This window comes from Ovis aries, chromosome 15 (assembly GCF_016772045.2).
Source record: "Ovis aries strain OAR_USU_Benz2616 breed Rambouillet chromosome 15, ARS-UI_Ramb_v3.0, whole genome shotgun sequence".
NCBI classification, from domain to species: domain Eukaryota; kingdom Metazoa; phylum Chordata; class Mammalia; order Artiodactyla; family Bovidae; genus Ovis; species Ovis aries.
In genome coordinates this window covers 64,013,821-64,029,464 of record NC_056068.1, presented here as the reverse complement: position 1 = coordinate 64,029,464, position 15,644 = coordinate 64,013,821, and the positions used below count along the sequence as shown (strand labels likewise).

Below are 15,644 nucleotides of genomic sequence, written 5' to 3'. Positions count from 1 at the left end.
TCTTAAGCTAGGTGACAGCTCCCTCCCTCCAGGACATCTCCAATAGTCTTAAGGGGTGGACATAAAATTTTCAAAATAAAACTGAAGAGAAGAAGAGGAGATTGTATCTGAATCAAATAAACAGCTTTTAAGAGTAGAACCTCATTCGAATGGATAAAGAAGACGCAGTACATATATACAATGGAATATTACTCAGCCATTAAAAAGAATGAAACAGTGCCATTTGCAGCAACACAGATGGTCCTAGAGAGTGTCATACGGAGTGAAGTAAGTCAGAGAGAGAAGCAGAAATATCGTATGACATCCCTTATATGTGGAATCTGAAGTGACCTTACAAAACAGAAAGAGACTCTTAGAAACTTAGAAAATGAACTTATGGCTGCCAGGAGTAGATGGGATAGTTCGAGAGTTTGGGATGGTCATGTACACATTGCTGTATTTAAAATGGATAGGTAACAAGGACTTATTGTATAGCACATGGGACTCTGCTCAGTGTTGCATTGCAGCCTGGATGGGAATAGGGTCTGGGAGAGAAGGGACACGTGTATGTGTGGCCGAGTCCCTTTGCTGTCCACCTGAAACTATCACATTGTTCATTGGTTCTGTCCCAATACCAAATAAAAAGTTAAAAAAAAAAAAAGAGTAGGGCTTCATTGCTTCATCTTGGAAAAGAAGTTCTTTCTTTTTTCAGAGTGCTGGGTAAGCACATCTCTTGACTCTTTAGATTTCAGACTCAAAGGAAACTCCCCTCCACCTACCCCAAAAGCAGCCCAACTCCTACACACCCCCCACATCTGGCTGATCTCCAACAGAAGATCTCTTTTCTTCCTGGCTGGACAAGAGCTGAGCGATCTGGCAGGAGCTGTCACCTCATCCCCGCCAGGAACTACTTGCATGCCCCTCCTCACAGATAGAGATGCCCTCAGCTCCCTCCTGCCCAGCATCTGTTTCAGGGCTGGGGTGGTAAGCCACTGGCCGAGTTTCATTTTGTTTTTATAGCATAAACGGTATAAAATCTGACTCACTGGCTAAGTCCTCTTGTTTACAACATAGGGATTTAGCTGGTATTTGAACTAATAGCTACGTGCTTAGGCACCCCAAGCCCAATCTCTTGGGGTTACGCCCTCTCTCCTCGTTGGGTTGCCTCGTACACCTGTTGTTGTCTCTGAAAACAAACTGAACCAAGAGGTTTGGGGGTGTTGGCCCCTGCATGAGCCTCCTCTCCCCTCCTCCCAGGGTGCACCTTCTTCCCCACCCTTCAGCTCAGCTTTCCTGAACTGGCACCACGAGAATGTCTGGATGGTCGAGGAGGAATTGTCAAGTACTTGGGACCTCTCTAGTATCACCTTCTGGCTCTTCCACTGGGGCTATCTGTCTGGCCAATAGTGGGGGTTAGAGGTGAGGGTGTACCACCCTCTTGGCCGAGTTCTATTCCTGCCTCTAAGGCAGTCGGGCCCATAAAGCACAAACCATCTGAGTAACTCAAGCCCTGGTCTCTGAAGTGGGGGAGGCGGGAAGGGCAGGGCTGGAAAACCTAATTAACATGCTTAGCAGCTATTGTTTTTTCTTTAATAATGGTAGACCAGCCCCCTTATACAAGAGTAAATACCTGCATGGGGCCAGTTTCTGCCCCTAGTGACTCACAAATCACCCCAGGTCAAATTTTGTCCTTGGTGACTGGCACGCAAGCCTCAGGGAGGCCTGTGGCAGACTCTGTGGTTGGCCCATGTGGCCTGCATTCTCGCTGATGTGGGCACGGGGAGAGACCCTGGGGCGGGAGCAGTTCCTGCGGACTTGGGGCAACTTGCAGAGTTCTCCCTAGACTAAGAGGTCATAAAAGGGCAATATGCCAGGAAACTCTGATTGATACCAGGCTCTGGGGCACAACTTCTGGAGGCAGTTACTGTTCTCTGAAGATCCCCTGGTGGGGGGAGGTGGGGAGACAGAAAGTCCCCAGGAGAGAGAGTTCAGGACAGAGAAAGGAGGGATGATTGGGCAGAAGGAGGAGTACAAAGTGAATGTAATGGCTCTGGGACCGCAGACTCCACTCAGGGCTCAGAGCAGCAGCTTTTGTCTGAAAGTGCTCTTAAGGCAGGAGTTGGTTCCACAGCTGCTTTGGATATCCTTACAGAAACTCCAAGGTCCTCAATCTCTCCCCAAGCCCAGTCTCTTGGGGTAACACCTTCTCTCCTCGTTGGGTCACCTCATATACCTGTTGTTGTCTGTCGTAGAATCTACGACACCCAGGCCAGTGCTTCCTGCTCTTAACGAAACACACTCCCTCCAAGGGAGAAGGGGGAGAGGAGACACTGACACTTCCTCTTCTCTGCTCTTGCTTCTCCTGACTCGGCTAAGTCCAACCCCCTGACTCTCTGCAATGAAGAGGATGCGCGCTTAGACTCTGCATTTTTCTGGGCTCTTGGATCAGAGCCTGGATGCGCCCCTGACCAACCACGGGAAGCAGAGACGTGTGGGAGGAATTAGGCTCACCACCAGTCTAGAAGTCAGAAACAGTTGGCAGGCATGGTCCCAAGGACAAGGAATGAGATTCCTGGCAGGGTGGGTGGCCCATTGGAGACAGTCAGGGAAGAGGAATCCCTGGATTTCCTGCCCAAACACCGGCTCCATCCTGCTCCCACACTCTCCCTCACACTCCCTCCCAACTTGTGTTCCCCAGGCCTTTGCTTCCCAAGTTGGCTCCCTTCATCTACCACGACTCACCGGTTTGTTCAGTTTTGACAATGACATTGTGCGTGGACTGGAACAGGTCACTGCTGCACTGGCCTGTGAAGGGCAGATTGGGAAAGTCAGAGTGGGCCCACACGGAGCCAAAATGTGTTGCTTGGCTAAGGACAAAGCTGGCTTCATGGAAGAGTTTCTGCTAAGCCCACTGCCTAATCATTATCCTTTGCATCTGAGAGGGGGCTTCCCTCTCTGCATCTGTAATCTCAAGCCTGGGGTCCTTGGCCCAGAAAATCAGTAGCTGGGGCACCCACCTCAAATGGAATTATTTAGCTTTTCAAAGAGAAGATATCCAGTATAAGGGAACTAGAAGTTTAGATGTTAGAAGACCAGTTTCTCTACTAATAGCTGCAAGTCACTTCAGCTTTCTCGGTCTTGGTTTCCTCAACTGTAAATTTAGGGGATTAAACTAGATAAAGTCATTAGATGGCCTCTAAGGTGCTTTCCCATACTAAGATCTGACACAAAATGCAAACAAAAACACAAAGCCATCTTAATCCTTTTTTGATCTTAAATGTAACCCTTTTTGGTTAGATCCGATCTGTGAGACACGTCTAAGTACGTGCAGTGATTCTTCTCTTACATATGCCTTACAACTTCTCTTCAGATGTATCACACATAAAAGCATATGCATGCATGTGTGAAAAGTAGCTTCAGATGTGTCCAGCCCTATGGATTGTAGCCCGCCAGGCTCCTCTGTCCATGGGATTTTCCAGGCAAGAATACTGGAGTGGATTGCCATTCCCTTCTCCGGGGGATCTTCCTGATACAGGGATCGAACCCATGTCTCTAATGTCTCCTGCGTTGGCAGGCAGGTTCTTACCACTAGCGCCACTTGGAAAGCCCCATTAAAGCACATATATACAGGTAAATTCATTTTGTATGCTTGTCTTCCCCAGCCAGATTACAAACATCTCAGGAGCAGAGGTCACACTTTAACGTCTCTGACCTTCAGTTTTCCCAGATGAAAACTTCCCCTATCAAATGGGCACGATGTTTATTTTCTCATAAGGTCACCAAATGAATCTATTCACTTGGAGTCCTTGTATAAATAAATACTCAATAAATGTAAGTTAGAACGTTTACAAAAAGGCAAATGACAAAAACTAGGTGAGAAATCTGGCCAGGAGGCAGTCAGAGGCACCGGCCGTACACAGTGGGATCAGACAAGTCATGGAAGGCCAAAGATGGAAGGCCAGAGCCAGGAAGTCAAGGGTGACCACATCCCATCCCACGCCTCCCTGTCTTAAGCTTCAATCAGAGCAAAGCTTTAAAGGAGTGGATTTAATTGGAGGTGGGGAGGTAAGTATTTTTAATTCTTCAAGTATAAGTCTGCTCTTTCTGAAGACTCCTGGGTGTTATTTTTAGAGCCTTGTTTGGTTTGGTTCTAGTAAAAGAAAAATGAGCAACCACTTCTGAGGTGGGCAGGAAGCAGGGAGTGCCCCGGAGCTGAATGAGGTCATCTCAAATGGCCACCATGCTGCCAGCTCAGTGGCCAGACATTGGGTCTCTTCAGTGTTGATGGCAGCTGTCGGGGTCTGAATCTGGTCCATAGCCCTGGAGCCCACAACCCCAGCTCCACATCCAAACACAGGTTCTGCTTGGATAGATGTGCCCGTTCCAAAGTAGACAGGCAAGCCCACTATTCATACATATCACTGCTTCCCAAAAGGGTTCTCAGAGAAGCTAGTTTTTTAAATAACCATTATCAGAAGAACTTCAGGCCGGTGTCAAGGGCATTCTGCAAGATAGCTATCTCCCCTACCAAGCCTTCCAAGCCAGTGTAGCATGCATGCATGTGTGAACCAACTATCACTGATGGATAGCCTTTGAATGCTTCCTGTCTATATGCTGGGTGAGGCATCAGAAGGGACATCTGGGGCTCTAGGATAGCCCCAATCCCAGAAGTCACTGCAGAAACATACCAAACCTGTCCAGACCATTCATTCTAACCCTTTTCATTTAGGACCTTTTAAGAATCTGTTGTAATAACATAAGCTTTCTCTCCTCCACCAAAACAAACTAGATGTAATTTCACCTATTTTTTTGTTTTCCCATACTTACGTCCCATTGTAAGAACCTAGTGAAGTGAGGTCACTCAGTCGTGTCCGACTCTTTGCGACCCCATGAACTGTAACCTATCAGGCTCCTCTGTCCATGGGATTTTCCAAGCAATAGTACTGGAGTGGATTGCCATTTCCTTCTCCAGCAGATCTTCCCGCCCCAGGGATCGAACCCAGGTCCCCCGCATTGTAGACAGACTCTTTACTGTCTGAGCCACTTTTTAAAATAGCCATGGCAATCTTAACCAGCAAGTGATTGGGAATGAAATAATCAAACCCCATTTGTAAGAGAAATAAGTGGTTTTCTGAGAGCACCAAGTATTCTGTGACTACCCAGCTAACCCTTGTCTCCTTGGAAATTAACCATAAGAAGAGAATTACATTACCCTAGATTTGTATGGGATTTGGTACACCTTGTACCCTAGGCTTCAAGCCTGTCCCCTCTCATCTCCCTTCTACTTCCCTGTCTTGGAAAACAGTCATTTGGAGGTAAGACCATCCTCAGATGTCCCTAAACAGGAACCCTGCCAGTCACGGAGTCTCTGCCCTTCCCAGCTGGCTCCCAACAGGGTAGAGAGAGTGAAAGAGAGTCACCATTCCACTTGAGATGCTGCAGGTTGCTGTAAAGAAGCTGCCCCGCCGTCCCCGCCGCCCGGGTGAACTCCTGCAGACTCATGCTGCAGAGGTGCTCGCCGTTGATGTCAAACTCCTGGAAAGGGATGCAGCTGGCGTCCAGCTGGTTGGTGTCCAGGAGATGCTGGAGCCACTCCCACACCTGGTACTTGGTCCAGTACTGAGGATGGATTTCATGCCACTGGCCTCCAAAAAACCCACTGGAAACTGCAAAAGAGGAGGCAGCCCTGTGAGTGAGCCGTGTTTGCTTCTGAGCATGATCCCAGACAGGGAGGTGCACTGCCAGAAGTCACAGGGATGGCCCCCGAGGTGCATACGCATCAGCAGAGGGTGGATTTGGAGAAGAGGCTCTGGGAAATGCAATTCCTTCCCTCGTTGTGGTAGGAGCCAGTCATTCAGCCTCCCTACATCTTCCTATTGTTCCTCGTATACTCACGCCTGGGCTCTGGATAGAACACAAGACTTGAAATGCTCTGAGATCATGAGCTTCTTCCCCATCTCTCACAAAGTACCATGAAAGCTAATGCATTGCTGCAGGTTCAGCAACATGTTGGCTTCCTGCCCACACCCACAGAGTTCGCATGGTTCCCCCCCACACACACACACACACCTGTATACACACATATACCCCCAATTCAAACCATTTTCAACCAGAAGCCTGAGACTTGGGTTCTCCTCTTTATGATGCCTTTGTTTCTCCCCAGAGCGGTCCAGATGATTCATCTGCTCGCTGTGCTGATGTCCCCCTGCCCACTATGATGGTTATAACCACTGTGATGTCACTTCCCTACCCAGTCACCTTCAGCAACTTCCCTTTATCCACTGAAATTAGGTCCAAAACTTCCAAGCCAGGTACTGAGGCTCTTCACTATTTCTCAAGTGACCTTTTTTCTGTATTGTCCTTTAGGCCAGTTTGAGGCGTACCTATGGCTCCCTCCCTGTTGAATTCCTGCCCAACTCACTGACTCTGACCACCCATAAAGCCATCAGGGACCCCCCGACTGATTGCTGAGGGCTGCTGTCTCTAAATCTCCAGGAAACATACTTCCCATTTCTCCTCATGACTTCTGTCCTGTTTTGCCTTCTTTGATGAGTCTTTACAGTCCTATTCTTCATTGTAAACTGTATACTCAATTTACCCAGCCTTATATACGTTCTTACCCATCCTTGTATCTCCCATAAAAACTACTTAGAGATTTTGCCATTATAGGTACTTTCTCTCCACTTCTTCAGTAAGTTTATTGCTGAAGAATAACATTGGAATCTGGAAGAGCCTGTGAGATCTATCCACAGGATGGCTAATTCAAGTACCAGTGAAGAGGAATTCCTCCAAGTCAATAAATATTATTGAGCTCACTATGGACTAACTATCTATGTATGTGACTCTCATACTCACTTAAGAGAGCATCACTAAATCAACCCAGAGTCCTGGAGGGATGGAGAAGAAAGAGCCAGCTTCTGTTGTCATGTGACCAGGCTGAGAGCTCTTACAATCCCTTCTAAAGCAGGGACCAAGGGAGGGAGCACTCTCTTGGAAGAGGTGAGGGGTAGGAACAAGGGGGAGACCCTATTATAGCCCACCAAGCTGAAGAAGGGGAAATCTAACTGAGCATGACACACAGATATTCCCACCAACTCAAGGATGGACCAATAAAGGAAAATGTAGTGCAAGAAAATGGTCCCTTTTTCTTCAAGGTCCTGCTAGATCTATACTTCTCTAAACTCTAAAGCAATTATGAATCACCAGGGAATGTTGTTCAAATGCAGATTCTGATTCCATAGACTTGGGATGAGGCCTGAGATTCTGCATTCCTGGTGAGTGTCCCAGGAATGGGGATGATGATGATGTTTGTCAGTGGACACAGTTTGCGTGGCAAAGAGATACAGAGCTTCAAAAGGTCTGATCCCCATAATACCCACAGCCTGGCCCTCAACACTCCCAGAGGAGAAGCTCAAGGGGGAATGCTTCCAACCCACTCCTGTTTTTGCTCACCCTCTTGGACTTCATCCACTGCTCCCAGACTTAAGGATTGCTAAGAACAGGGAGTCAAGATCACGCGGGCACAAAGGTGCTGTCCTGGGTCATACCTGCTGCTCACATTAGGTGCCTTACTCCTCATACCTCATAACCACACAAAAGTAGGCCTGAACCCTCAGCTGGGGTCCTAAAGGCAAAGCCAACAGTGAAGGGGGAAGGGATAAGGATTGGGAGAATCTAGTCCCCAAATTTAATTACATAGAAATATTCCCAAATATACTAACACACTGAGCCTAAACAGGATGTCTCTCATTCCTCCCACTTTTTTTGGTGTCTCACCAACCAATACAGTTGTTGAAGGGTGGGCTATATTTTTTGAAGCTCCCCCAAGTCTCTGTTCTTTTATTTTGAAATTAATTGTTTTGCTAACTGTGCAACTCTGAGTTTGCAAACAAGAGACAACAACTCTCAATAACCCCACACCAGGCCTACAGTACATTCTTCTTTCAATGTCACATGATTCAGATGAGAGGAGGGTTCCTGATAGTGCAGCCTATTAGAACTTGGCAGAACCAGAGAAATTTTGTCTGAAGTTGAACAGGGCAGACTCCCCACTAGCCTGCAGAAGTTTGGGGAAAAGCATTGAAAAGCCTATGAGTTCAGCTTCTCTCTGGCATTCAACTGGTCTCCCCAGTCCCATCATTCAAGACCAGGAGCTTCTGGAAGTGAGAATGTAACAGTGATGAGTGGATTCTACTCCCTGCACAGCAAACAAGAGGAATGCTGCCATAATGGAGGGTCTAAGGGCTTGGGATGCAAAAGACTTTCCAGCCTGAAGAGATTTTCCCTGTTTAGAATTATCCTTCAAGGTCCCCACAGGGAAGCTCATGCCCAGAAAAGACAGCAGTTCAGGAGGACGGGTGATCAAATAAGAGAAGGTCTCCCCTTTCTGTTTTTCATGCTGTGTGGCTGGGGATTCCAAGTGGAAAGGTGGAGCTGCCCAGGAATCGGCTGCTTCTTGGAGAATGCAACCTTCCATTGGCATCCCACTTCTGCCTTCCAGACATTGTTCGTCAAGAGCCACTTCCCTGTTCTTCAAGGGAAGCAAGAGCAGCAGAGTCTCTAGGGAGGAAATTAGTAGCAGGCAGAGGGTGAGAGAAGGCCCAGACCTCCTTACACCTGCTGCGGTCCGGTGCATAGGAGGTTGCCCCAGCTGACTGCCTTCACAACAAGGTGCACGGCTCTGATTAGCAACCACTGTATTCAGCCTGGCTTCTATAGTAAGCCAGGGCTGGATCCACCCTCTGTAGGCCCCAGACTAAGCCCTCCCTCTTCTAATCCACCAGTCTTAGATTAAAGCACCACAGGCAGGCGCATGGTCTCCTGACAAATCTACCCACCCTTTATAGAGGGAAGTCACTGGAGAATGAAACTGAAGGCTCTCTCTTCTCCTTAACGTCCATGCTTCCACGTCTCACACACACACACACACACACACACACACACACGCACACACAGAGTTTTCTCTCCTATCCCATCTTCATATCCCAGTCAACACTATTAAAATGGCCTTACTTCGGGGTATCTCTTCTCTCACCCTCTCTGTCAGCTTGCCAACCTGGAACTTTGAATATTGAGAGGAAACCACAGAATATCTCAAGTGGGCTTCTGGCTGGGGCTCCAGGGACCTGTGGGGATCTCCTGCTTAAAGAGTTTTCTCCAGTCCCCCTGACCCCCGCATCCCCTGTATTTCCCACAGGCCTCCTGGCTCCCAGACCCCCTGTAAGCTTCATGAAGTTGGGGAATAAAGTCTAATCAGAGCAAAAGAAGAAGCTGGAAGAAGCTGCATGGGGAGGGACATATGCAGCCCCCTTACCATTGCACGTGGAGTAGCTGTCTGTCCAGGCTGGCTGCTGGTGGAGAAGATTGTTGCTGGGGTTGAGATTCATTACACCACTTCCTTCCAGAATCATGATCTGTAAGGGGATCAAAAAGGCCGTTCCGTCAGTGCCTCTGGGACAAACGTCATTTCAGAGTATGGATCATAGAGCAAATTTAGGAAGGAAGAAAGAACGTGTCCTCCCGACCACTGCCTGCCAAGCATGTTGCCACAGCCCTTTCAGTAAAAGCAAAACTGACTGGCAATTAAAAATTTCCAGGTTCAGTTTTCATATGCATGAGGCAAGTTTTTACAGCCACCCATTCATAAATGAATAATCTCTGATCGGGAATGAAACAGGAGGAAAATGTAATACCTGCTCACCGGGTGAGTCTGGCTAGCAGCCAACTTTTTCTTTTTTTCTACAAAAGTGAAAATATCAGAGAGATTTTGTTTAAGGTGGAATTGCCATTCAGTAAAATCCCAAATGGGTAGCAGAACAGACCCAGCACCTGTGTGGGAACCCTGACTTGAAATCAGACATGTACGGGTTCTGACACACCTGAGCAGCCCGCCCCTCAGCATCCAGTAAATTTCCTCAGTGAGGATATCTGCCAAGAGATGGGCTGGTCTCAGGGGATCTCAGCCATATTTGACCTAAAGCTTTTCAAGCACTTAGCTCTGTGATAACGTTATAAATCAACTGGTTTCTCCAATAAGACACTGACGCTTCCTTCTTGGTAAAAATTTTATCCTCACATTCCCTTTCCTTTTAGTTATCACCATTCAGTCACTCAGTCAATATCTGACTCTTTGCAACACCATAGACTGCAGCACACCAGGCCTCCCTGTCCTTCACCATCTCCCGGAGTTTGCTCAAACTCATGTCCGTTGAGTCAATGATGCCATCCACCTGGAGGATACTGCAGGCTTCACAGTGGACCTGAATGGGACTTTCTCAGTATGAGGCTCATTTTCTCAGTAAAGGATCAAGGAGAAGAGCCTTTCTTCCATGAGCCTGTTTTTGGATTTTTTTTGAACTGTATGAAAATTGTATGCTTTAGAAATATTCACCTCGGTCCTCCAGCACTTACAATGTTCTTACCCTCATGCCAGACTCAAAGCCTCAGAAGTGCGTTCAATCATTTTAAGGATGAACAGTCTGTTTCCAGAAGGTGACTGAGCCTTACCTGGGACCTCTAAGGGTAACCTGCTCCTTCTAAATGTTGGAGTGGGGAGAAGCCAGAATTACAGTAGAAGATCATGGAAAATTCTCTGCCTGTTTGGGTGAAAACTTGCATCTTCATGTGTCACCAACATCCCCAGGATGGAAATTGCCCAACCAGAGCCATTCCACTCCCTCAAAACCCCTTCCTCTAATTTAACTACTGCTCCTTTGGGTCAATGTAGGGCTTAAGAGGGGAGAAAAGGGGGTCTGGAAAAGACATAAAAATTCATTCATGTATTCATTCTTTCAACAGATATTTATTAGCCTTGCAATGGGTTGGGCACAGTTCTAGGAACAGGGAGTAGAGCAGTGATTAAGGGTTGAATTAGGCTAAACAGAAACATTTATGATGATCGTTAACATCATCATCCTGGTTGTTTGGCAAATAATTAGGCCTGAATCCAGCCTAAGTAGAAGGTAGGAGAAGGCAAGATGGGGTGGCAATGATGAGCTCTGTAACAGCCCACAGGGAGGGGAGGTAGCAGAGCTGAGGTGTATGCGGTGGTGCCATAGAGATGAGTTTTGACATCAGAAAGAGCTGGAGTTTATCCCAAGTTCCACCACTTAATACCAGCTAAGTTCTTAGCTGGTTTGTACTAAGTCAAACAAGTGATTAGCCTCTCTGAACCCCAGTTTCCTTGTATGTAAAATACAGGCCATTGTAGCCACCGTATGTATTGGTTGGGACTTAAGTGAGTCTCCATACCTCTAGCACTTGGCACCAAATAGGACATAACTGCATAGCAGGTATGTTATGATGAGGAGGCATTCTATGCCTATCAACAACCTGAACCAGAAGCAACAGTGGGCCTCAGTTTCCCCGGGCAGAAATTGAAGGGCTAGTAAATTCCTTTTGAAGTTCATCTCCAGAAATGTCTTGGATTCTCACTCTCAGAGAAAACCAACCCAAGTCAAACTTTCTTTTCTTTTCCCATTGAGCTTTCTAAAGCAATTGCCCTAAGCTAAGAAATCAGATGGGGGGACTTGAAGGCAAAAGAAAGCTTCCAGGTCCCCAGAGGGGTGGCTGGGAGAGGGAGAGGGCATGGCACCAAGCTCCTGTTTGCTCAAGGCTAGGCTTGTTCCTTGCCAGCATTTGCTCAACTACAAGCAGTAGAAAGGTTACTGTTTAACCCTGAAAGGGCTGAAGCTCAGAGCCCAGTCCATGTGCCCTCCAGGCTGGGGGTGGGGGTGGGGTGTGCAGGGGAGGCTTCCCTGAAATTCTTTCACAAGGGCTGTTTCAAAGTGGCTATTTCAGTGGAAGTCAGATCTTCTGGGGCCAACTATGACCCACTTCCTCAGCCGGCTGGCACAGGGCTTCTCTTTACCAATTCCCCAAAATCTAGAAGGCAGAGTTGGCTGAGGACCGAGCACCCATCTTTGGAGTTGGGGAGAGGTGGGCTCAGATCCTAGTTCGCCTGCTCCCTGTGGGTGACCTTGAAACAAGTTCAAGTCTATCTGACCTGAATCTTTCTGATCCTCACTTTCCCCACTTGTAAAATGGGAACAACCCAAACTCAAAGGGCTGTGGGCATCAAATGAGCTTGTGTGCACAGAGAGCTCAGCGGGTACTAAGAATTCAATAAATTTTGCAGGAACACATGGGCCAGACTTCCTCTTATGACTAAATGCCCCACAAGGCCCTCTCCTCCAGGCGGACATCATTTCTCACCATGAGGCATCCAGAACTACTCTCAGCCAGAGAGAAGTACTGAGGATTACAAGGTCACAGCTGCCCCATTGCCATCTGGGCCCCCAGGAGGCTGAGCGCACTCCCTGCTGGCACCCCCTTTCCAAGGGAAAGCAGCCAGCACAACGAGGGGCCCTTTTTTACAGGGCCCAGTAAATGGTTAGCACCCATAAAAGAGTTTATGTGGCTTATTCCTTAGTGAGTCAGAGTTCACTGAGCTCACCCAGGCTGCTGAGGAGAGAAGGTCGGTGTTCTCAACCCAGCTTGGGGCGACAGGGACCATGCCCTCAGGGTGGGCACGGAAGGCCCCTGGGGCCAGCACGGCTGAAGGCCTTTTACCAAGTTCTAACCCCTTGGAGACCCAGCTTTTCAAGTGTGAAATAAGGACATGTGCCCCCCAACAGCCTCACAAGATTGTTGAGAAGATCAAATGAGATAATAGATAATAAATCTGCCTTGAAAATGGTAAAAAAAAAAAAAGAAAGAAAGAAAGAAAAAGCATTATTATTATAACCAACTCACCCACACTCCCATATACAAATGTAGACTTTCCATGTTACATGGTGATTACCTTTTGCTGTGCTTAGTTGCTCAGTCGTGTGTCCAACCTTTTGTGACCCGTGGACTGTAGCCTGCCAGGCTCCTCTGTCCATGGGATCCAGGTAAGAATACTGGAGTGGGTTGTCATGCTCTCCTCCAGGGGATCTTCCCAACCCAGGGATCAAAGCCAGGCCTCCCACAGTTCAGGTGGATCCTTTACTGTCTGAGCCACCAGGGAACCCTGAGAATACTGGGGTGGGTAGCCTATCCCTTCTCCAGGGGAACTTCCTGACTGACCCAGGAATTGAACTGGGTTCTCCTGCATCACAGGCAGATTCTTTACCAGCTGAGCTACCAGGGAAGCCCAGGTGATTATCTGATGGAGTATGAAAAGCAATCCTTTTAATTTAGAAGTATTTAATGCTTCTCGTTAATCTTTTTACTTTACCTTCAGCATAACTTTTCTTATTTTCTTTAAAAAAAGTATCAATTATGGGAAGTTGAGACTTTGGAGACTTTGAGGGCTGGGTTGGAACCCAGACTCCCCATCTTTGTCTTTGAGCTATGTGACCTTGAGTGTGTTACTCCTTCCGAGCTCAACATCTTTACTGATTCCAAAGAGGGAGTCAGGGAACAGTGGATGTCTTCCAAGCTTAAGGGCTATTTGAAAGGATAAGTAATGCTATGAAGTTAAAGGTCCCTGGGCTTCCCTGGTGGCTCAGATGGTATAGAATCCACCTGCAATGCAGGAGACCCGGGTTCATTCCCTGGGTCGGGAAGATCCAAGATTGGAAGCAGTAAATTCAGAGCCTAAGGAAAAACAGTTCCACCCTTTGAGCTAAAAGCAAGCTGGAGAAGGATCCACTTCACCTCATTTCCAGCTAGAGAGAGAATTCTAGGGTGAAAAGCAGGGTTTCTCAGCCTTGGCGTGACTGGCATTTTGGTCCAGGATGGTACAGGTTGGGAGGGCTATCTTGTACACTACAGGATGCCCAGCTGTATCTCTAGCCTCTTCCCACTAGATTCTAGCAGCACTCATGCACCAACCCTGGAAGAAAAGCCCCAGAGCCAGATCACATCTAGCCATGAGCACCAGTCAAATCAGAGCCCATGGAAACAACAGCTCAGATTTTGTTCTTGCTGGGGGGGGACTTTGGACTAGCCTTTCTGAGCTGCTATATCCTCTCTTGGGAAACTGCCACCTAGGCTTGCTGGAGGACTGAAGGAGATTCAGGACCATGGGGCCCCAGGCACAATGCCTCATCATACGCATACCTGGTAAGTGCCTCCTAGGTGGAAGTTTATGAAAACTCACCGAGTATTGGACCCCCCTTTGTCTAGTCTCACATAGTATGTATTCTGGGAACACAGCATAAATTGTTACTTGGGGTACTGAAAAATGCACATCACAGAAAAGAAAAAAGTAAATTTTAATTCAAACCGAAAGATTGAAATGCACTGAGATACACAAGATTTTTCCACCTGCATTCTTTTCACTGATTCCTCCACATTCGCCCAAGATGTCACCCTTTGCACCACAATTCTAAGACTGACGCTTTGGATGACAGAAGTCTGCTCTTTATTTCTAGAGGAGGAACCATGGGTGGGATCCAATAAATTACAGCAGATGGTCCCTCATGCCAGCCTTCCAGTCAGACACTCTTCTATCCTAGGGAGCAATTCCCTGGGCCACTAGGGTTTGGCCAATCCAAACTCAATTTGGCAGAGAGGCAGCACTGTGCTCTGCTGGGGTGGCCAGAATCACTCTTTATTCCCCACTTGGTTAAGGGGCCCCTTGGGATTAAACACAAGCACCCGCAGTACCCCCAGCTGCTACAGACTCAGACTACTTCTGAGCCACTCACATATAGAGATGACCCACCACGTCTGTACCCACCCCACCAGACCTTCATCAAGAGTGGATTCCCTTCCAGCACCAGCTTGACCAGCATGCACAGGGAAGACCAATGGATCAGGGAGGGGGCCAGCAGAATGCCTAGCCTGACCCTAAAGTTTAAGAGTCTCACGTTTTAACTGTTGCTCAGCTGCTCAATTGGGAGTGGGTGAGACTAGTGGCAGAGACAGAATCTCACTAACATCTGGGTTGAAAGGACATACTCAAGGTGTGAGGAGCTTCAAACCCAGCCCAATGTTGCCATGCTTCTGGAGGGCAGTTCTCATGGTGACTCAGATGGTGAGGATTGAAGTCTTGATTCTGCTCCTTGGCAGGCTGTGTTGACCCTGGGGAAGTACCATCCTGTTAAAGTTTCACTTTCCCCCATGATAAAAAGTGGGAGAAATGGAGTTGACGTGTGGATCAAATGAGAACATTTGTAAAATTCTCACACAGTGTGCCACAAAATGTTAGCTGTCACTGTGGGGTCTGCCCAGAAGCTTCTCTCTGAACTGTGTTGGTTGGCCTGGGCAATATTCTTAGGGTTGAGGTAGACTCTTCAGAGGCAGGATGGTGCAATGGTGGGAAGCACCAGGCTGTGCAGTCAAATGGCCATGGTTCAATACCTGGTTTTGCCAACTGACTAATCACTTGGACAAGTGACTCAACTTCTTTGGGTCTCAGTTTCCTCGTTGATAGAATGGGGATGATATGAAAACAAAAGGGATACCAGTAGAATGCTTGGTACATATTACATGTATCACAATATACGTATTAAGTACTTGGTGAACACAAGCTAATTGGTGTTTGTCGCTCAGTCGTATCCGACTCTTTGCAACCCTGTGGACTGTAGCCCACCAGGCTCCTCTGTCCATGGAATTCTCCAGGCAAGAATACTGGAGCGGATTGCCATTCCTTTCTCCAGGGGATCTCCCCGACCCAGGGATTGAACCCAGGTCTCCTGAATTGCAGGCAGATTCTTGACCATCTGAGCCACCAG

The 15,644-nt window shown here is 47.7% G+C and overlaps 1 protein-coding gene across 5 annotated transcripts in view; it reads right to left on the bottom strand.

The window, feature by feature from the left end:
- Positions 1-15,644, bottom strand: part of EHF (ETS homologous factor) — a 43,356-nt gene that overhangs the window by 12,509 nt on the left and 15,203 nt on the right. For all 5 annotated transcript variants that reach the window (XM_060399514.1, XM_012096214.5, XM_027979617.3 and 2 more), the window contains exons 2-4: positions 9,293-9,392; positions 5,400-5,645; positions 2,722-2,784 (exon numbers count right to left, since the gene is read on the bottom strand). In XM_060399514.1, the coding sequence (XP_060255497.1) occupies positions 2,722-2,784; positions 5,400-5,645; positions 9,293-9,392 (409 nt within the window). The remainder of the gene's footprint in view (positions 1-2,721; positions 2,785-5,399; positions 5,646-9,292; positions 9,393-15,644) is intronic.